Below are 24,026 nucleotides of genomic sequence, written 5' to 3' on the forward strand. Positions count from 1 at the left end.
AATTTCAGCCAGCAGAAAGGGAACTGATAAATATCATGTGATTTTTCTAATAAGCAGTAAAACATATTTAAAATATTTAGGTTCCTGCTCCTATATGGTTTTATATATCAGTAGTCATGGACATTTTTTTTTTTCACTGTACCTTCAGCTAATGATAAAGGGCAAAGAATATTCTTACAGAAAGTAGTATCAGTTGAGATACATGACTAATCATGGTTGATTAAAAAGAGATTATCTCTGATTGCATATTCTTGCTATCCTTCTCTACTTCATATATATATATATATATATATATATATATATATATATATATATATATATATATATATATATGTATGTATTCTAAGAAAGCATGATATTTTATTATTTCTCACAAGAAGCTGTTTATCTGCTAGGGAGCTTGGGATATGTAAAGTGATCTAGCATAATTGAAAATGCAAAGATTTTCTGGAATTTTGTTAGTATTTGATGTTTGCTTGATGAGCATTTCACTCCCGTTTGCAATTTCATATTCTGCATATGGACAGAACTGCACCCATGAACTAGCAGAGTTACTACTTAGGACAGAAGCCCTAAGCAAACCTTCCAGAAAATGCCTGTCCATTTCAAATAAGTCCCCAAGATTCAATATCTTGAATGACTGAATATTGTGACTTTGGACCAGTAATTTTTTATACAGGAACTCTATTTGGCCTAAAAGTTTTCTCAAAAGATCTCTACTTATATCGCACTAGTACGTACAGAAGTTACCAGTACTATAGGCAAGGAGAATATTGCTAATCAGCATTCACTCATCAATGGAAATTTCTATAGTAAGCATTCCTATGGATTTTAAAGATCTTTATTATTGTAATAGGTTCATAAAATAACTAAAAATAGGAATACTTTTAATTCAGTTCTCAGAAATTAGCTGTTCTATTTCCCACATTTACTTCTAGTCTTTGCCTACAGGTGTGCATATTTTACATAGCCGTAGGCCTTTTATTTACTCCTTTCATTCACTCATTCATTCAATAAATATTTCTTAGGCTTCTACTAAATACCAGAGGTTATAACATAGTTGGGGATAAAAAATGAATATGACACAATGCCTGACCAGAGGAGGTCAAGATATAGTGGAAGAGATGCACATGTAAACAGTTAAATTAGAAGTTATGTGAAGAGTACTCTGGAATAGTAAAAGGAGACACAGGTGAGTGAGTGAGGCAAATAAGGTAAGAAAAGATGTTGCAGGCAGGGATTCCAATGGGTGCAGAAATGAGGGGAGAGGCAAGTGGTTCAGTATAAGTGGGAGCACATAGCAATATGAAATAGGGCCATTGAGAAAAGGAGAGATGCGAGAAAGTCCTTGCATGCTATACAAGCTATTTGAGTTTAATTGGAAGGCATCAATGATTTTAAAGAGAAAGTGACATGGTGAGAAATTGGGAAGGTGGAGGATGAAGTAGACTGGGGAGGAACTGGGAGCAGAGAGATGAGTAGGGAGGTAATTGCAGTAGTTTAGGGAGGAGGTCATGAGGGACTGAACGAGGCAGCTTGGTGCAGGAGATAGAGAGGAACTCAGGATCACAACAGATTTTTTTTTTTTTTTTGCGGTAGGCGGGCCTCTCACTGTTGTGGCCTCTCCCGCTGCGAAGCACAGGCTCCAGACGTGCAGGCCCAGGGGCCATGGCTCACGGGCCCAGCCGCTCCACAGCATGTGGGATCTTTCCGGACCGGGGCACGAACCCGTGTCCCCTGCATCGGCAGGTGGGCTCTCAACCACTGCGCCACCAGGGAAGCCCTACAACAGATATTTAAGAGATCATTTTAGGGGACAAGGAAGGCCCCCAAGTTTACGACTAGAGCATACAGGAAAAGGAGCAAAGTATATGTGGTAGGGAGGGAGTGGAGAAATGGAAGGTGATGGCAGAGAAGGTTGAGTTCCTTTTGCTCCTTGTTGAAGTCAATCAAAATAACTGGTTGATAGTGGCCCAGGATTTAACCATTAGGAAATTATTGGTGATCAGAGTGTGAGCAGTTCACAAGAAGGATGAGGGAGAACACCAGGTAGCACTAAAGGTGAGCAAATATAAACAGCACCTTCAAATAGTCTTTTGCTTATTAAATATAAGAATACACAGCTTTCAATAATTTTAATAGCTATATAATATGTCATATAGTGAATATAGAATAATTTAACAAACATGTAGAAGTATTTTTTCCCTAAAGTAGCAGTGCACTGAGCATGTGCTTACTTTGCTGCTGTTTTTTATGTTATTTCCATAGGACAAATTTTCAGGAATTGGATCACTGTGTTGAAGAATATGAGTGTTTTTGGCTTTTTGGTTTTTCCAAGCCATTGATCATCATTTATACATATGATATAAGTGAATTGATTCAGTCATAAAGAATTTTGTGAGTGAAATAAAATGACAAAATTCTGAACTGAAATGCATAGCTCTGGTGAATATGGCTGGATATATTAGGCATTTGGATTGAGGCTAATCATTTTTCTCAAATACTATCCATTTGAAATAAAGGTGGGCCTAGAATTAGTGAGATACCCAACCAAAGTCATATTGTGACTTCATAATACTCTTGCCTGTGTGTGTGATACACTTGTTTATCTTGTTATTTAAAATTCTAATAGAAGAAACAAAATACATGTTTTATCAAATGTTGGAAAAACTGAATTTTATTCTTAATTCTGTAAGGTGAGAGTAAAATTGACTGTATTACTTGAAACTTCCTCTATGAAGTCCTTGGTGGCTACCTAGATCACTTCACAGTAGAGCTGCCTCTGATTAGAAGAGCAAGCAGGTTAAATTTTTGATGCTTTGTATTTGTATAGAGGAGTCCATCTATTGCCTAAAACATGTGACATTAAATACCTGGAGATTCTAAATGGAAAATAAGCCATAAGTTAAATAACAATATCTGTTATCAAAGATGATTTTTTTATAGGAGCACATAATTTGGGGTGAATCCATTACATAAAACTCAATAACTTGTGCTGAAATAACTAAGTTGACAGGCCTAATTTTGATTTTACTTTTTCCCCCCAGTGTTTTGCTTTTCATTTGTATGAGAGGAAGAAGACACATGATATGAGTTTGGCTTATGTGTCTGAATATGGCTCCACAGGGAAGATTTGATACAGCTGAAGCTATTGCTTTTTCGAGACCTTTTATGATGAGCAGCTGCCTTAACAGCCTTCATCTTGTGACATCACATGAGCTATATCTCCGCAATAGGAAGAGAGAAAGATATGGCTGAGAGTTTTTGACTAAAACTTAAAATTGCAAAAGCAGAAACAGAGATGAATGTTCCTGAAGTTATATTTTTTGTAATATGTGACAGATAACACAATTGTCTTATCCTAGTTTTAAAGCATTCCTTTAACTCGCAGGGGTTTCTGTTTTGTCTCATTCATGGAGTCAAACTCTTTGTTTGCCACAGACAATGACATTTTGTTTGAATAATTTGAGCCCTTATTCAGAAGGCATCTCAGAGGGCTCACCTACAAAAATAGATTTCAGGGCCACACATTCTGAAGGACAGTTCAGTGCTTCCTTTCCTCTCATGCCCCCATGTGCAAATGAAGAACCTCAATTCATTGGCTGTTAATGTAATACAAGGCATAAAAATTCATCTAGTTCATTTAATCGTGCCTCATCAGAGGGCTAGGATGGAATCACTCACAGCTGTATTTGTGAAATGTGGCAAGAGTAGCTTTTAGCCTATCCAGATGGTTCCCAGCCTATGATGGTTCAGCTGACGATTTTTTGACTTTACAATAATGTGAAAATGATAACGCGTTCAGTAGAAACTGTACTTCGAAGCTTAAATTTTGGTCTTTTCCCAGGCTAGCGATATACAGTATGATATTCTCTCATGATGCTGGGCAGTGGTGATGACCTGCAGCTCCCAGTCAGCCATGCGATCACAAAGGTAAACAATCAATACATTTGCAGCTATTCTGTGCCGATATGATCATTCTTTATTTAACTTTCAATACAGTATTCAGTAAGTTCCAGGAGATATTCAACACTTTATTATAAAATAGCCTTTGTGTTAGGTGATTTTGCCCAACTGTAGGCTAATGTCAGTGTTTTGAGCACATTTAAGGTGGTTATGCTAAGCAGTGTTATTTGGTAGGTTATGTATATTAAATGCATTTTCGACTTAGGATATTTTCAACTTAACCATGGGTTTATTGGGATGCAACCATCTTAAGTCAAGATGATTTTTAATACTTAAGTCAGCTGGAACATAGCTAATGGCAATATCAATGCTTTTCAAGCATTCTCAGTGCCTTTGAGTTTAGAAATTCATAGGTTCTCTAAAAGCACCCATAGCATACTAAATTGACACACAGCATTCCAAGCTATATTTACATAATTGCAGTGGATATGATTAATATCAATTACATTAATGCTTATTGTACCTCTTATGGCTGATTGAATCAATTTACTTGGGCATGTCAAGAAATGATCCAAATTACCTTTTCATTTCAGTTAAGGAACGAGTCAAAGAAAAAAACTTTGTTGAGAGGATGAAGTTCTCTCTTAAGTGACAGTCTCCTTGGCCTTCTAGACTAAACCCTAAATTGAGTTGCAATATAATTTTTTGATGCTTTGTCTCATTTGATTCTTTTACTTTTAAACTGAAGGCCAGTCTTGGACCATAAATACATAGAAGATAAAAGTATATTGAGCTTAGGAGCTTGGTCTGCTCAATGGCTGAGTATTTCAGATTTTCTCCTAGAAACATAAGCTTGAAAAGAATATCAAATAATAGATGTAATAGTGGAAACCAATACAGGGGAAATCTGGACTGCAACTCTGAATGGATGTCGATAATACCCTCTAGTCCAACACAAAAGCTAAGCAATATTTTAGGGATGGGGATTTTCTTTTGTGGCTTGTTTACTCTAGCGAGATGGATTTGGAAGAGGGTAGGTAGGCCTAGAGAATATTTCTCTGACAGGGTTTGCCTCTAGGGTCTGCTTGAAGCCAAGTTTGCTAGTAGGGAAAGCTTGAGTAACAGGATAAATTTCATATTTAAACTCTGAAATGTTTCATATGTTTAAATAAGCTTGAACATAGATTAGACTTGTACAGGGAGCTGAGTTGGTGGAATAAGAGTATAGAGCAGAAATAGATTCAGGCGAGGTATTTTTATATTTTAAGAGGCTACTTCTCAGGATTAGTATTATATTTCATTTAACTTAATATGCAATAAGTAATATTAATAAGGGTATCATACTTTTGAACTTCTTAACTCAATACAGGTGACTCTTGAGCAACATGGGGGTTAAGGGCACTAACCTCCATATCTGTGGTTTTACATCCATCGATTCAACCAACCTTAGGTTGTATAGAACTGCAGTATGTATTTGTTGAAAAAAACCCACGTATAAGTGGACTCATGCAGTTCAAACCTGTGTTGTTCAAGGGTCAACTGTGTTTTCACAGGAATGGGCATCATTTTTGTCCTTACAAATTTTAGTAAGCAATGATTGGCTGACAGCGTGGTAATTGTTGAAATAATGTGTGAGTGCCAATAACAAAGCCATCTGTTAAAATGCTAGGAATTTATTGGGTAAAGGGTTACTGCATTTTTTTTCTGTTTTCCACAGTGTTTTCCCCACATGCCTGGCATGTTACTTCAGCTTCTTGTTGGATTTCTGTCATGTAGGATTTTTTAGTACAGACCTACTTCACTTTATTGCACTTTATTACACACCGCAAATAATCGTGTTTTCTTATACAAACTGAAGGTTTGTGGCAACCCTGTGTTGAGAAAGTCTATTGGCACCATTTTTCCAACAGCATTTGCTCACTTCATGTCTCTGTATTACATTTTGGTTATTCTCACAATACTGCAAACTTTTTCATTATTATTATATGTGTATCGTAATCTGTTTTCAGTGATCCTTGATGTTATTATTGTAATGATTTAGGGGCATCGCCAACCACTCCTATTTAAGATGAACTTAATTGATAAGAGTTGTGCATGTTCTGACTGCTTCACCAGCTGGTTGTTCCCTGTCTTCCTCCTTTTCCTCAGACCTCCCTATTCCCTGAGACACAACAATATTGAAATTAGGCCAATGAATAACCCTACAATGGCTTCTAAGTGTTCAAGTGCAAGGAAGTGCTTCTGTCTCTCACTTTTAAATCCAAAGCTAGAGATGATTAAGCTTAGGGAGGAGGGCATGTTGAAAGCTGAGTTATGCTGAAAGCTTGGCCTCTTGTGCCAAACAGTTAGCCAAGTCATGAATGCAAAGGAAAAGTCCTTGAAGGAAACTAAAAGTGCTACTCTAGTGAATACACAAATGGTAAGAAAGTGAAGCAGCCTTATTGCTGATAAAGAGAAAGTTTTAGTGGTCTGGATAGAAGACCAAACCAGCCATAACATTCCCTTAAGCCAAAGCCTAATAAAGGTCAAGGCCCTAACTCTTTTCAACTTTGTGAAGGCTGAGAGAGGTGAGGAAGCCGCAGAAGAAACGTTTGAAGCTAGCAGAGGTTGGTTCATGAGGTTTAAGGAAAGAAGTTGCCTCTATAACATAGAAGTGCGAGGTGAAGCAGCAAGTGCTGATGTAGAAGCTGCATCAGGTGTTCCAGAATATCTAGCTACACTAAACAACAGATTTTCAATGTAGATGAAACAGGCTTCTATTGGAAGAAGATGCCACATCTAGGACTTCCCTAGCTAGAGAGAAGTCAATGCCTGACTTCAATGCTTCAAAGGACAGGCTGACTCTCTTGTTAGGGGCTAATGGAGCTTGAGACTTTGAGTTGAAGCCGGTGCTCATTTACCATTCTGAAACTCTTAAAACCTTTAAGAATTATGCTAAATCTACTCTGCTTGTCCTCTATTAATGAGATAACAAGGTGTGGATGACAGCACACTTGTTTCCAACATGGTTTGCTAAGTATTTTAAGCCCACTGTTAAAACCTACTGCTCATAATAAAAAGATTCCTTTCAAAACATAACTGCTGGGCTTCCTTGGTGGCGCAATGGTTGAGGGTCCGCCTGCCGATGCAGGGGACGCGGGTTCATGCCATGGTCCGGGAGGATCCCACATGTCGCGGAGCGGCTGGGCCCGTGAGCCATGGCCGCTGAGCCTGTGTGTCCGGAGCCTGTGCTCTGCAACGGGAGAGGCCAGAGCAGTGAGAGGCCCATGTACCGCAAAAAGAAAAAACAAACAAACAAACAAACAAACAAAATAACTGCTCATTGACAATGCACCTGATCATCAAGAGTTCTCATGGACATGTACAATGAGATTAATGTTTTCATGCCTGCTGAAACAACATCCATTCTGCAGCCATGCACCAAGAAGTGATTTTGACTTTCAAGTCTTATTATTTAAGAAATATACTTTGGGGTCTTCCCTGGTGGCGCAGTGGTTGGGAGTCCGCCTGCCGATGAAGGGGGCGCGGGTTTGTGCCCCGGTCCCGGAGGATCCCACGTGCCGCGGAGCGGCTGGGCCCGTGAGCCATGGCCGCTGAGCCTGCACGTCCGGAGCCTGTGCTCCGCAGAGGGAGAGGCCGCGGCAGTGAGAGGCCTGCGTACCGCAGGAAAGAAAAAAAAAAAAAAGAAATATACTTTGTAAAGCTATAGCTGCCATAGGTAGTGATTCTTCTGATGAGTCTGAGTGAAGTAAATTGAAAAACCTTTTGGAAAGGATTCACCATTCTACATGCCATTAAGTACATTTGTGATTCATTGGAAGAGGTCAAATATCAACATAAACAGGAATTTGGAAGAAGTTAATTCCAAATCTCATAGATGACTTTGAGGGGTTAAAGACTTCAGTGGAGAAAGTAACTGCAGATGTGGTAGGAATAGCAAGAGAACTAGAATGAGAATTGGAGTCTGAGGATGTGACTGAATTGCTACAATCTCATGATTAAACGTTAGTGGATGAGGAGTTGCTTCTTATGCATGAACAAAAAAAAAAAGTGGTTTCTTGAGATGGAATCTACTGCTGGTGAAGATGCTGTGAAGATAGTTGAAATGACAACAAAGGATTTAGAATATTACATAAACTTAGTTGATAAAGCTGCAGGGCATAAGAGGGTTGACTCCAATTTTGAAAGAAGTTCTACTGTGGGTAAAATGCTATCAAACAGCATTGCATGCTACAGAGAAATCATTCGTGAAAGGAAGAGTCAATCGATGGCAGCAAACTTCACTGTTGTGTTATTTTAAGAAATTGTCACAGCCATCCCAGCCTTCAACAACCATCACCCTGATCAGTCAGCAGCATCAACATCAAGCCAAGACCCTCCATTAGCAAAAAGATTAAGACTCTATGAAGGCTCAGAAGATGGTTAGCATTTTTTATTAATAAAGTATTTTTAATTAAGGTATGCACATTTTTGTACATAATGCTATTGCACACTTAATAGACTATAGTATAGTGTAAACATGACTTTTATATGCACTAGGAAACCACAAAATTTGTGTGACTCACATTATTGTAATATTCATTTTATTGCAGTGGTCTGGATCCAAACCCACAATATCTCTGAAATATGTCTGTATTTGTGTTACCACTGATATAGGAAAAAGCAAATCATTTTTAACATTAAAATGTTATTGAGATTTCAAAGGTGGAAGACATTATCTTTTCTTATTTTTCTTTATGATAGAGTGTTTGTAAAGTAGTGTTCCCAGAATAATAAGCACTCTTTTGGGAAATAAGTGTAGTAAATAGCCAAGTAATTTCTCACAAAGAACAGACAAAGAAAGGTAGTGCCATCTGGGTTAAGCTATTAAATATATCGGTACAATAATAACTACCCATTATCTTGACCAACCAGAAATTACTCATTTTTATTCATACTGATCTAGCTATACACTTTCAGTATAAAGAAGGATTTTTTTCATTTTTCTATTGGTTATGAATTAAATCATCAATTTTTTTCTGAGTTTTAATGGTTTGAAATAAAGAGTCAGATGCATGGCTTTTCAGTTTCTTTTACTACTTTATTTTATTACTTGGTTATTTAAGGTCAAAAGATTTCCATTTTCAAAATACATAATAGAAATAATAAAGCAGTAAAATTTGGACTTAGATAATATGGACATTTTTCTTAAAAGTGTCAACACGATTTACAAATTATTAAAAAGGCAGTAAAATTTGAACTCCCAGAGCATAAACTTTACCTAAAACTGTCAGATACATGATTTTAAAGGTATTTTATTAATATATCACTGATGATTATTTTTCTTATCAAGAGTGAAGTAAAGTGAAGTAAAATCTAGTTGCCCAAGCAATCATTAGAATTGGAAACACTAGATGTTCATGTGTTAATTTGGTTTCATTTACCTGAAGTCTATATTTCTTCTGTGATATCTAAGGTCAAGTCTACATAACCAAATAGCCGAAGGAAAGGTGAGGATTTTGTAGTAGAATCAAATGCCAAACATCATTTTTTTACATAAGTATCTGGAGAACTGAGTAATGGTGGTTTCTTTTAAAGGCTGTCTGTAGGAGATAATTGCTTTAGTTCCCATTTAGCTACAGTGATCCTGGCCATAATGTTCTCTTCAAAGTAGGATTCTGAAATTCCTGCAAAATCTGAAACAGTGGTTCTCATATAAGTTACTTAGCATCTTTACAGAAATCCTATCATAATTTATTTGTAAAACAATACCTCTACATATCTAAAATAGTTCTTCATAAGAAGAATGTTCCATAAGGAAAAATAACTGTCCCTTGGAGAAAATGCTATTAAATAATGTGTTATGGGAACAAAAACATTCTCCTTATGTTTGTGATTCTTCCAATGTAAATTTTGCTAGAGAAATCATTTCAAAATAGAATGGCATCATAAATAATCAGTGCAGAAGTGGTTCTGTTGAGGACTGTTAAGTGAAAAGCCACCAAATGAAGCACTCATCCATGTTTGCAAAACTGTCTTCATCCCCAGGAGGCTTGTAGCATTTGGCATTTCTGGAAAACCACAACAAAAGTGGTGCTAGAGAGTATTGAGCTTTTTGCCAAGTAATATTTCCTAAAGGCAACAGACACTCCAGAAAATAATGGAAAATAAATAATGATGATAATATATTCTATCTATCATCACTATATTCTCTAATAATTAGTGTTAAATATATATAAACAGTAGCCAATTGTGTTAACTACCTTATTAGCACCTGTTGTTAAAGGTCTTTGAAAGTAAAGCTTGTAAGATTAGGGAGAAACAAGAATGTGCTCCTTAAAATGATCTTTTGAAATATCATGGACCAGTCCATCCCAGTGGGAGAGTACTTATATGGTAAGAGTATTTGGGTAAAGTGCTTGAAACATTAGGACACAGCAAAAATGGTTTTGAAATGCTTTCTTGTCAAAATACATTTGTTTATTAGGACACTGCAAATTGACCATTTTATATCTCATGCCTAGATATAAAACACTGTAATACTGGCTTCTGAGTCCATGCTGGGCAATTTTTTAATCCATGCATCAGTCGTAAATGAGCTGATTAGTAGAGTGGATAATCCTGAGATCTCCCCTTTCCTGTATTGACAATTCCCTTGTAAAGCAAATGCCAGTCTTGCAGGCTAATAATGAAGAGTGGAATTCCCTTGTTCATTAGAGATGCAGCAGTAAAATAGGTAATATAACTATAGAAATATATTTGTAATATATTTGTTCTCTTTGCACAATATGCATACAGATACTGCCATCCCTCTTTAACCAAATTGGTAATGTATAATAGAATACGCAGTATTTTTTAAGTTCCTCTGACCTATAATTGGCACTCATTTCAGACAATAATTACCATATTAGAAATGGCTGTTTTCATCTTTTGCAATTATTTTAATTTTCAGACATCATCATAGTACTTTCAATATTTCGAAATTTCTTTTTTTTTTAACTTCAAGTTTAAGTTGAAGAACATTATTTCCCCCTGGAGGACTCATCACGTTTGGAAATTTCAACCAGTCTTCTAAAAAGAACGCTTCACTGGAATAGGTCTCATCTTATCAGGAATATCAGAAAACAAGCAGCTACTTCTCTTTTGGCTTAAGCGCAAAGAACCTCAATAAAAGAAATACAGACAAACTAATCTGGTGATGCTTTCAGAAAATGCACTAATGACAGAAAAGTTTATAAGTCGTCATTGTTGTCATCATGATCAACATTATCATATGTAGTACTTCCCATGTGCCCAACACTGTTCTAATAGCTGTACCTAAATGAACACAGAAGTCTTTGAAGCAGGTACTATTATTATCCCCATTTGTCACTTGAAAGAAACTTTTCCTAACTACTCAGCTAAAAGGTGCTAGAGCTAGAATTTCACCAGGTAGTCTGGTTTCAGAATCAACCTTCAATTGCCATGTTTTAGTTTTGTGCCCTAATGTCTTTTCTCCAGGTTTTTGATTGTTTTGTCTAATTTTGCTTTTTGGAGGACAAACATTCATTTGAACTTTCATAGTTTTTCAAACCTTTATGGGGGCTTTGAAGATTTTTTTTTGTTAGTTTAAAAAAAATTTATTTTCCAAAAATACTAATGAAAGAGAAGAATCATTTTCTATTTTTACAGATCTCTTTAATGTTGCCTTATAGAAGACAACTAGATTCTGCATTTTTTTTAAACATCTTTATCGGAGTATAATTGCTTCACAATGGTGTGTTAGTTTCCACTGTATAACAAAATGAATCAGCTATACCTGTATATATTTCCCCATATCTCCTCCCTCTTGCATCTCCCTCCCACCCTCCTTATCCCATCTCTCTAGGTAGACACAAAGCACCGAGATGATCTCCCTGTGCTATGCGACTGCTTCCCACTAGCTATCTATTTTACATTTGGTAGTGTATATATGTCAATGCCATTCTCTTACTTCGTCCCAGCTTACCCTTTCCCCTCCCTGTTTCCTCAAGTCCATTCTCTACGTCTGCATCTTTATTCCTGTCCTGCCCCTAGGTTTTTCAGAACCATTTTTTGTTTTAGATTCCTTGTATATGTGTTAGTATACGGTATTTGTTTTTTTCTTTCTGACTTACTTCACTCTGTATGACAGACTCTAGGTCCATCCACCTCACTACAAATAACTCAGTTTCATTTCTTTTTATGGTTGAGTAATGTTCCATTGTATATATGTGCTACATCTTCTTTATCTATTCATCTGTCGATGGACACTTAGGTTTCTTCCATGCCCTGGCTACTGTAAATAGAGCCGCAATGAACATTGTGGTATATGACTCTTTTTGAATTATGGTTTTCTCTTGCACTGTTGGTGGGAATGTAAATTGATACAGCCACTATGGAGAACAGTGTGGAGGTTCCTTAAAAAACTGAAAATAGAACTACCATACGACCCAGCAATCCCACTACTGGGCATATACCCTGAAAACATTTTTTAATTAATAAAAAGTTGAAGTCACTACAAAATTCTCAGAGCACCTAACATTTGAGAAGTTGTTCCAAGCCTACATTTGTTTCTGGCCTGACTTTTTCTGAATCACCAGTCACAAAATCTGAATAAGGCTGATCTTACAATATTGCCATGTTCAGCTCTCCAGAAATAACCATTTTAGCACATGACCTATCATTCTTATGGATTCTATTGAATCCAGGGAAGCTCAAACCATTTTATTTGCCTTCTCCTTTAATACTATCTATCAGTAAGGAGGAAGTATTTCTTTTGTGTGTGGCTCAAATATGAGGACTTTACACTTGTAAAATGTGCTTTTCAGTCTTAGCCCAGTGTTTATTAAAAACAAAGTCAATAAAAATGTGTTTGTATTACAGCTATTTTATAAATTGGAATATTTTTCAAATCAATAAGTGCTATGTTATCATTGTCTTAAAATATTTTTAAAAATTGAGTTGAGGGAGGCTAAATGAGTAGACTTTAGCAAATGACAAAAGGAAAAAAATAACCTCTTGATCGTTAGATCAAATGTAGTTGAATTTTTGACCTGGATGTGATGGCCTTGTCTACCATTAATGACTAAATTGATCTATTTCTTGTTGATTCAGGGTCTTTTGGGGGAAGCTTTAAAGATCAATTTTTGCCTTATTGTTCAGGTTGTCATGTGGTTTATTTGATTTTGTCACTAAACGATAAAGGATTGTTCACCTGTCAATTAGGGATGTGTCTCAGACAATAAGGAAGTTAGAACATTGAATTAATGAAATCACTGATGTTGAAGAACATAATTCTTTAGTATTTTGCTTAATCAGCTTGGCTATTTATGTTTATAAAATTTTGTAGATAATGAATGATTTGCACGTTACTTGTTAAATGCCTCTTGGTATATGGTGATGATCTAGATTCCATGCCAAATCATGCAAAGAACTTGATGGCTTTAGGTTTATAATCTAGGACAAAAAAATAAGCATAATTTTAAAATGTAAGTTTAAATAATGAATATACTATATGTGGAACACGAAAGTATAACTGTATTTTGTTTTATCAAGGATCAATTGAGAATGTTTAACAAAGTACCTTAGAGGAGATCACTCTGCCTTCTTTCTAGTCAGGGATAATTCATCGATGGGGTGCATTTTCAAGAAAAGTTGAAAAGAGAGGGAAGTAGCTGTTAGTGGGCTTTATTTGGGGTACTAAAGATATTCTAGGAGCAGACTTTAACATGGGAAAATACATATGTGGAATGATAGCACTGGAGGCAAAGTAAAATGTGGACCTGGCAATACACATAAATTAATAGAAGATGAAACTCTATTTCATTTATTTCCGATCTGACCTTATTATTTCTTTCCTTCTACCAACTCTGGGTTTGTTTGTTCTTCTTTTTCTAGTTTCTTTAGGTATAAAGTTAGATTGTTTATTTGAGATTTCTCTTATTTCTTGAGGTAGGTCTGTATCACTATGAACTTGTCTCTTAGAACAGTTTTTGCTGCATCCCATAATTTTTTAAATTAATTTAAAAAATTGAAGTATAGTTGATTTACAATGTTGTGTTAGTTTCTGTTGTACAAAAAAGTGAATCAGTTATATATACATATATACCTACTCCTTTTAAGATTCTATTTCCATATACCTCGCTACAGAGTATCTAATAGAGTTCCCTGTGCTATTCAGTAGGTTCTTATTAGTTATCTATTCTATATGTAGTAGTGGGTATATGTCAATGCCAATCTCCCAGTTTATCCCTCCCCCCATCCCCCTTGGAAACCATAAGTTTGTTTTCTACATCTGTGACTCAACTTCTGTTTTGTAAATAGGTTCATCATACCCAATGGTGAAAAGCTAAAAGCTTTTCCCCTAAGATCAGGAACAATAAAGGATGCTCAACCTCACCACTTTTATTGTTCTTTTAAATTTTTTATTATTTTTTAAAGTCTTTATTGGAGTATAATTGTTATACAATGTTGTGTTAGTTTCTGCTGTATAACAAAGTGAATCAGCTATATGTATACATATATCCCCATACCCCCTCCCTCTTGAGCCTCCCTCCCACCCTCCCTATCTCACCCCTCTAGGTGGTCACAAAGCACTGAGCTGATCTCCCTGTGCTATGCAGCTGCTTCCCACTTTTAGTCAACATAGTTTTGGAAGTCCTAGCCACAGAAATAAAACAAGAAAAAGAAATAAAAGGCATCCAAATTGGAAAGAAAGAAGTAAAACTGTCACTGTTTGAAGATGACATGATACTATATAGATAGAACCCTAAAGACTAGACCTAAAAACTATTAGAACTAATAAATAAATTCAGTAAAGTTATTAGTGTATATCTATACACTAATAACAAACTATCAGAAAAAGTAATGAGGAAAATCTCAATTATAATTGCATCAAAAGAATAAAATACTTAGGAATAAATATAAACAGGGAGGTGAGGGACCTATATTCTGAAAACTATAAGACACTGATGAAAGAAATTGAAGATGGCACAACTAAATGGAAAGGTATACTGTTGTCATAGATTGGAAGATATAATATTGTTAAAGTGTCCATACTATCCAAAGCAATATACAGATTCAATGCAATCTCTATCAAAATGCTCATGGCATTTTCCACAGAACTAGAACAAATAATCCTAAAATTTGAATGGAACCACAAAAGACCCTGAATATCCCAAACAATTCTGAGAAAGATCAACAAAGCTGGAGGTATCAAGCTCCCTGTTTTCAAACTATAATACAAAGCTATAGTAATGAAAAGTGTATGTTATTGGCACAAAAACAGACGTATAGATGAATTGAATAGGGAACCCAGAAATAAATCCACACACATATGGTCAATTAATCTATGACAAAGGAGGCAAGAATATACAATGGGGAAAAGACAGTCCCTTCAATAAATGGTATTGGGAAAACTGGACAGCTAGATGCAAAATGATAAAACTGAACTGCTTTTTCATACCATATACAAAGATAAACTCAAAATTAATTAAAGACTTACAATATAAGGTCTGAAACTATAAAATTTCTAGAAGAAGACATTGGTAGTCCACTCTTCAACATTGATCTTAAATATTTTTTTTGGCTCTGTCTTCTCAGGGAAGGGCAACAAAAACAAAAATAAACAAACGAGATGACATTAAACTGAAAAGTTTTACATAGTGATGTAAACCATCAAAAGAACAAAAATGCAACCTACTAAATGGGAGAAGATATTTGCAAATGATACGCTTGATAAGGGAAATCTCTCCTAGCAGCCTCAGGAGCAGCGGATTAAATCCCAACAATCAACTTGACATACCCTGCATCTCTGAAATACCTGAGTAGACAATGAATCATCCCAAAACTGAGGTGGTGGACTTTGGGAGCAACTGTAGACTTGGGGTTTGCCTTCTGCATTTAACTTGTTTTGGGTTTTATGTTTATCTTAGTTTAGTATTTAGAGTTTATTATCACTGGTAGACTTTTTTATTGATTTGGTTGCTCTCTTCCTTATTTTTTTCTCCTCTGAGAGCTCAGAGGAGAGCTCAGGAGAGCTGAGCTTAGGACACTGGTCCACCAGAGACTTCCCAGCTCCATGTAATATCAAATGGCAAAAGCTCTCCCAGAGATCTCCATCTCAATGCTAAGACCCAGCTCCACTCAACGACCAGCAAGCTACAGTGCTGGACACCCTATGACAAAAAACTAGCAAGACAGGAACACAACTCCACCCATTAGCAGAGAGGCTGCCTAAAATCATAATAAGGTCACAGACACCCCAAAACACATCACCAGACACAGTCCTGCCCACCAGAAAGACAATAACCAGCATCATCCACCAGAACACAGGCACTAGTCCCCTCCACCAGGAAGCCTACACAACCCACTGAACAAAACTTAGCCACTGGGGGCAGACACCAAAAACAATGGGAATTACAAACCTGCAGCCTGCAAAAAGGAGACCCCAAATACAGTAACTTAAGCAAAATGAGAAGACAGAGAAACACACAGCAGATGAAGGAGCAAGGTAAAAACCCACCAGACCAAACAAATGAAGAGGAAATAGGCAGTGTACCTGAAAAAGAATTCAGAGTAATGATAGTAAACATGATCCAAAATCTTGGAAATAGAATGGAGAAAATAAAAGAAACCTTTAACAAGGACCTAGAACAACTAAAGAGCAAATAAACAATGATAAACAATTCAATAAAAGAAATTTAAAAATCTCTAGAAGGAATCAATAACAGAATAACTGAGGCAGAAAAATGAATAAGTGACCTGGAAGATAAAATAGTGGAAATAACTACCTCAGAGCAGAATGAAGAAAAAAGAATGAAGAGAATTGAGGACTGTCTCACCGACTTCTGGGACAACATTAAATGTACCAGCATTCGGATTATAGGGATCCCAGAAGAAAGAGAGAAAAAGAAAGGGACTGAGAAAATATTTGAAGCTATTATAGTTGAAAACTGCCCTAATATGAGAAAGGAAATAGTCAATCAAGTCCAGAAATCACACAAGGTCCCATACAGGCTAAATCCAAGGAGAACCATGCCAAGACACATATTAATCAAACTATCAAAAATTAATACAGAGAAAAAATGTTTAAAGCAGCAAGGGAAAAAAAAACAAAAAACATACAAGGGAATCCCCATAAGGTTAACAGCTGATATTTCAGCAGAAACTCTGCAACCCACAAGGGAGTGGCAGGACATATTTAAAGTGATGAAAGGGAAAAACCTACAACCAAGATTACTCTACCCAGCAAAGATCTCATTCAGCTTCGACGGAGAAATTAAAATCTTTACAAACAAGCAAAAGCTAAGAGAATTCAGCACCACCAAACCAGCTTTATAACAAATGCTAAAGGAACTTCTCTTGGCAGGAAAAACAAGAGAAGGAAAAGACCTACAATAACAAACCCAAAACAATTACGAAAATGGTCATAGGAACATACATATCGATAATTACCTTAAAGGTAAATGGATTAAATACTTCAACCAAAAGACATAGACTGGCTGAATGGATACAAAAACAAGACCTGTATATATGCTGTCTACAAGAGACCTACTTCAGACCTAGGGACACATACAGGCCGAAGTGAGGGGATAGAAAAAGATATTCCATGCAAATGGAAATCAAAATAAAGATGGAGTAGCAATTCTCATATCAGACAAATTGACTTTAAAATAAAGACTATTACAAGAGATAAAGAAGAATACTACATAATCAAGGGATCAGTCCAAGAAGAAGATATAACAATTGTAAATATTTATGCACCCAACATAGGAGCACCTCAATACATAAGGCAAATACTAACAGCCATATAAGGGGCAATCACCAGTGACACAATAAGAGTAAGGGACTTTAACACACCACTTGCACCAATGGACAGATCATACAAAATGAAAATAAATAAGGAAACACAAGCTTTAAATGATACATTAAAAAAGATGGACTTAATTGATACTTCTAGGACATTCCATCCAAAAACAACAGAATACACTTTCTTCTCAAGTGCTCACTGAACATTCTCCAGGATAGATCATATCTTGGGTCACAAATCAAGCCTTGATAAATTTAAGAAATTTGAAATCATATCTACTAATTTACTGACCACAACGCTATAAGACTAGATGTCAATTACAGGAAAAAATATGTAAAAAATACAAACACATGGAGGTTAAACAATACACTACTTAATAACTAAGAAATCACTGAAGCAATCAAAGAGGTAATCAAAAAATACCTAGAAACAAATGACAATGAAAACACTATTACTCAAAACCTGTGGGATGCAGCAAAAGCAGTTCTAAGAGGGAAGTTTATAGCAATACAATCCTACCTCAAGAAAGAAGAAACATCTCAAATAAAAAACCAAATCTTACACCTAAAGCAATTAGAGAAAGAAGAACAAAAACCCCCAAAGTTAGCAGAAGGAAAGAAATCATAAAGATCAGATCAGAAATATATGAAAAAGAAATGAAGGAAAGAACACCAAAGATCAATAAAACTAAAAGCTGGTTGTTTGAGAACATAAACAAAATTGATAAACCATTAGCCAGACTCATAAAGAAGAAAAGGGAAAAGACTCAAATCAATAGAATTAGAAATGAAAAAGAAGTAACAACTGACACTGCAGAAATACAAAGGATCATGAGAGATCACTATAAGCAATGATATGCTAATAAAATGGACAACCTGGAAGAAATGGACAAATTCTTAGAAAAGCACAACGTTGTGAGACTGAACCAGGAAGAAATAGAAAATATAAACAGACCAATCAGAAGCACTTAAATTGAGACTGTACTTAAAAATCTTCCAGCAAACCAAAGTCCAGGGCCAGGTGGCTTCACAGGTGAATTCTATTAAACATGTAGAGAAAAGCTAACACCTATCCTTCTCAAACTCCTCCAAACAATAGCAGAGGGAGGAACACTCCCAAGCTCATTCTCCAAAGCCACCATCACCCTGATACCAAAACCAGACAAAGATGTCACAAAGAAAGAAAACTACAAGCCAATATCACTGATGAAGAGATGCAAAAATCCTCAAAAAAATACTAGCACACAGAATCCAGCAGCACGTTAAAATGATCACACACCATGATGAACTGGGGTTTATTCCAGGAATGCAAGGATTCTTCAATATACGCAAATCAATCAATGTGATACACCATATTAACAAATTGAAGGAGAAAAATCATATGATCATCTCAATAGATACAGAGAAAGCTTTTGACAAAATTCAACACCCATTTATGATAAAAACCCTCCAGAAAGTAGGCATAGAGGGAACTTACCTCAACATAATAAAGTCTATATATGACAAACCCACAGCCAACATCATTCTCAATGGTGAGAAAGTGAAACCATTTCCTCTAAGATCAGGAACAAGACAAGGTTGACCACTCTCACCACTATTATTCAACATAGTTTTGGAAGCTTTAGCCACAGCAATAGAGAAGAAAAAGAAATAAAAGGAATACAAATTGGAAAAGAAGAAGTAAAGCTCTCACTGTTTGCAGATGATACTATACATAGAGAATCCTAAAGATGCTACCAGAAAACTACTAGAGCTAATCAATGAATTTGGTAAAGTAGCAGGATACAAAATTAATTCACAGAAGTCTCTGGCAATCCTATACACTAATGATGAAATATCTGAAAGAGAAGTTAAGGAAATACTCCCATTTACGACTGCAACAAAAAAATAAACTACCTAGGAATAAACCTACCTAAAGAGCCAGAAGACCTGTATGCAGAAAATTATAAGATATTGATGAAAGAAATTAAAGATGATACAAACAGATGGAGAGATATACCATGTTCTTGGATTGGAAGAATCAACATTGTGAAAATGACTGTACTATCCAAAGCAATCTATGGATTCAATGCAATCCCTTTCAAACTACCAAATGGCATTTTTCACAGAACTAGAACAAAAAATTTCCCAATTTCTATGGAAACACAAGAGACCCTGAATAGCCTAAGCAATATTGAGAAAGAAAAATGGAGCTGGAGGAATCAGGCTCCCAGACTTCAGACAAAGCTGCAAAGCTACAAAGTTACAGTAATCAAGACAGTATGTTACTGACACAAAAATAGAAATATAGATCAATGGAACAGGATAGAAAGCCCAGAGATAACCCCACGCACATATGGTCACCTTATTTTTGATAAAGGAGGCAAGAATATACAATGGAGAAAAGAGAGCCTCTTCAATAAGTGGTGCTCGGAAAACTGGACAGCTACATGTAAAAGAATGAAATTAGAACACTCCCTAACACCAGACACAAAAATAAACTCAAAATGGATTAAAGACCTAAATGTAAGGCCAGACACTATAAAACTCTTAGAGGAAAACATAAGCAGAACACTCTTTGACCTAAGTCACAGCAAGATCCTTTTTGACCCCCCTCCTAGAGAAATGGAAATAAAAACAGAAATAAACACATGGTACCCAATGAAACTTAAAAGCTTTTGCACAGCAAAGGAAAACCCTAATCAAGATGAAAACACAACACTCAGAATGGGAGAAAAGATTTGCAAATGAAGCAACTGACAAAGGATTCATCTCCAAAATTTACAAGCAGCTCATTCAGCTCCATATCAAAAAAATAAACAACCCAACCCAAAGATGGGCAGAAGACATAAATAGACATTTCTCCAAAGAAGATATACAGATTGCCAACAAACACATGAAAGGATGCTCAACATCACTCATCATTAGAGAAGTGCAAATCAAAACTGCAATGAGGTATCACCTCACATCAGTCAGAATGGTCATCATCAAAAAATCTACAAACAAAACATGCTGGAGAGGGTGTAGAGAAAAGGGAGCCCTCTTGCACTGTTGGTGGGAATGTAAATTGATATAACCACTATGGAGAACAGTATGGAGGATTTTTAAAAATCTAAAAATAGTACTACCATATGACCCAGCAATCCCACTACTGGGCATACACCCTGAGAAAACCATAATTCAAAAAGAGTCATGTACCACAATATTCATTGCAACTCTATTTACAACATCCAGGACATGGAAGCAACATAAGTGTTCATGACAGATGAATGGATAAAGAAGATGTGGCACATACACACAGTGGAATATAACTCAGCCATAAAAAGAAATGAAATTTATGAGGTGAATGGACCTAGAGTCTGTCATATAGAGTGAAGTAAGTCAGAAAGAGAAAAACAAATACCATAGGTTAACACATATATATGGAATCTAAAAAAAAAAAAAAAAAAGGTTCTGAAGAACCTAGGGGCAGGACAGGAATAAAGACTCAGACATAGAAAATGGACTTGAGGACATGGGGAGGGGGAAGGGTAAGCTGGGACAAAGTGAGAGAGTGGCATAGACATATATACACTACCAAATGTAAGATAGATAGCTAGTGGGAAGCAGCCACATACCATAGGGAGATCAGCTTGGTGTTTTATGACCACCTAGAGGGTGGGGTAGGGAAGTTGGGATGTAGACTCAAGAGGAAGGAGGTATGGGGATATACGTATATGTATAGCTGATTCACTTTGTTATAAAGCAGAAACTAACACACCATTGTAAAGCAATTATACTCCAATAAAGGTGTTAAAAAAATAAATAATGGGAATGTGATGTGAAGTATAGGGAATATAGGCAATAATATTGTAAATAACTGTGTATGATGACAGATTGTAACTAGACTTACTGTGCTGATCATTTTGTAATGTATAAAATATCAAATTACTATGTTATATGCCTGAAACTAATATTGTAAGTCAATTATATTTGAATTAAAAAAAATAAAAGGTGGAACTAAAAATTGAAGTCTTTTCTTAAATCTCTGAAAGAAAGTAGTCTTTTAACGAATACAGAGTGCTACCAAGACTTTGAACCTGGAAAAAAGGTATAGAAAGTGTTACATTTAAATTAAAGTTTAAAATAAACTTTAATGCTGTAACAAATTAGTCATTAAGTATATTCTAGAACACTTTCTTAACCTGTGTCTGAAGCACCTGGAAAACAGTCATTAAAAGTTCATTTATATTTGGTGATAGGCAGATCATTCCCTATAACATTGTCTAAATGCTTCTGAGAGATGTAATTTGACTAGTAAATTAATGGTTTCTGGTGATCTTAACGTTAACATAACATTTGGAGGCATTGCTCATCAGCAGTGCAATATTGTATTTCACAAGATGCATGAGACAAAGGCACTTAATGAGTTTTGGCTGCACTGCACATATTGTGCACAACTCTGTTCAAACTGTTACAGGCTTCCTGCCAAGATATGCAGGAGAAATTGCCTAAAAGATTAGTAGAAGAAATGGTCCCATCCACTGCTGTGTACCCTTGTGACTGGTTTGTCAACAGTTGGAGAAAATTTTGGTATAGACAGTAAACAATTAGTTAGTGTCAGTTCATTGGAAGGCTGGACCCCTGAATAAGATTTATGAAAGAGAAACAAGGATTCTAGTATAATATTTCCTTCTTTGTAATAAGTGATGGTTTTAATAGGTAATGGCCACTCCTAATATTCATTATTAAAGTTCATTCATGTTTTAATAAATGTTTTTGTGATAAATTCCGTTTGTATACTTCTAGGAAATAAATGGCTGGATAACACTGCAAGTCTAATATTCCTTGTTTTTGTATATATAGCAAACAATTTAAATTATTCATATCTTCATTAAGTTTTAAACATACATAGCAATTAAAGTTGTTGCCCATTAATAGTCTGCAAGTGAAAAGTGTCAATGGCTGTTTGTTATTGCACATGGTCTACTGCTTAGAGGACATACCTACATAAACCTTATTCCTGAGTTGTAGAATCATTATACAATGGAAAAATAAATCATCTATAAAACTTTAAATATACACAACTGGAATAGTTTTATTTATTTATTTTGCAAATTCTTTTGCATATTCTCTTTGTTAGTTATCAAAATTTTTTCTTGTATGCTATTTTTAAAAAATCCATACTATATCAGTATATAAATGTTTTACATAGTAAAAAGCTTAACTTTTTTGTTACACCATACAAAACATTTTGGCCAACATTTACTGAATGTTTGCTATGTGCCAGGAACTGCTCAAAGTTTTATATATATTAATTCACAATAACCCTAATATTAATTACTGTTTTCAGCATCACTTTATAGAAGGGTAAAGTGATATAATGAGAAATTAGGAGGAGTGTCCAACCTCACAGCTAGCAAGTGGTGAAGGACTCAATCCAGGTAGTCTGACTACTGAGTCAGTCCTGTATACTACCTTTTTCAGGTTACCTGGGAATAAATGTTTGTAGTGGGTAGAGTTGAATTGTATAATGTTTTAAAATTAGTAGATATTTTTAAGAGTGTATATGTTTTGCTTTGAAAAATGTAATAGGTAAACTAAGATTTGAAATAATTGTTTGCATTCAATACTACTATCATTATCTGGTATCATTTTAAGTATACTGTTTAGTGGCATTAATACATTCACATTGTTGTGCAACCATTACCACTATTCATCTGAGGAATTATTTTATCACCCAAACTGATACTCTATAACCATTAAGTAATAACTTCTCACTGTCCCTTCCCCTCAGCCCCATTCTACTTTCTGTCTCTGTATCTCACTTTTCCTTTCTATAAAGTGATGCTGAGAACAGTAATTACCTCTTTGGATTATTGTGAGTTAATAGGCTTAACATAGCACAGTCTCTCTTCAGAGCTGTTAGACTGCAAGGGGAGCGCTTGGATGGTAGAGTTCTTCCAAGATCAACCCACCATCATTTGAATTGCCTTCTATTTCACTATTGTTTTTCTGTCCAAAGAAAAACGTCTTCATGGAGTGTGTGTGTGTGTGTGTGTGTGTGTGTGTAGGCAGTAGGTGTGAGGGAGGCAGGATGGGAAAGAAGGAAGTTTGGAGATCCTACTAGCAGGAATGAAATTGATAAGTGGTTTGTATGAAGATTCCAATGGTGTGTTGGTGTGTGTGGTGTGCATGGGTGTGCGCTCACACTCACATGTATATGTGTGTGTGTGCACACTCACGTGTGTGTGTTGGTAGAGCTTGGGGAGTTAGTGATAGATATATCAGAATCAATCCTGAGGTCTTTTCAAATTATTCTTTGCTACTTCCAAGCCCAGTTCTCCAGGAATTAAAGTAGAGTCTTCAGGGGT

At 35.8% G+C, this 24,026-nt stretch overlaps 1 protein-coding gene across 1 annotated transcript in view; it reads left to right on the forward strand.

The window, feature by feature from the left end:
- SAMSN1 (SAM domain, SH3 domain and nuclear localization signals 1) overlaps window positions 1-24,026 on the forward strand; it is a 383,350-nt gene that overhangs the window by 112,335 nt on the left and 246,989 nt on the right. The window contains exon 3 of the mRNA XM_081235859.1: window positions 3,848-3,933. Coding sequence (XP_081091985.1) covers window positions 3,877-3,933 — 57 coding nt within the window. The 5' untranslated portion in view covers window positions 3,848-3,876. The remainder of the gene's footprint in view (window positions 1-3,847; window positions 3,934-24,026) is intronic.

The sequence above is a fragment of the Mesoplodon bidens genome (genome assembly GCF_964165515.1).
Source record: "Mesoplodon bidens genome assembly, chromosome: 5".
In the NCBI taxonomy this organism is placed as follows: domain Eukaryota; kingdom Metazoa; phylum Chordata; class Mammalia; order Artiodactyla; family Ziphiidae; genus Mesoplodon; species Mesoplodon bidens.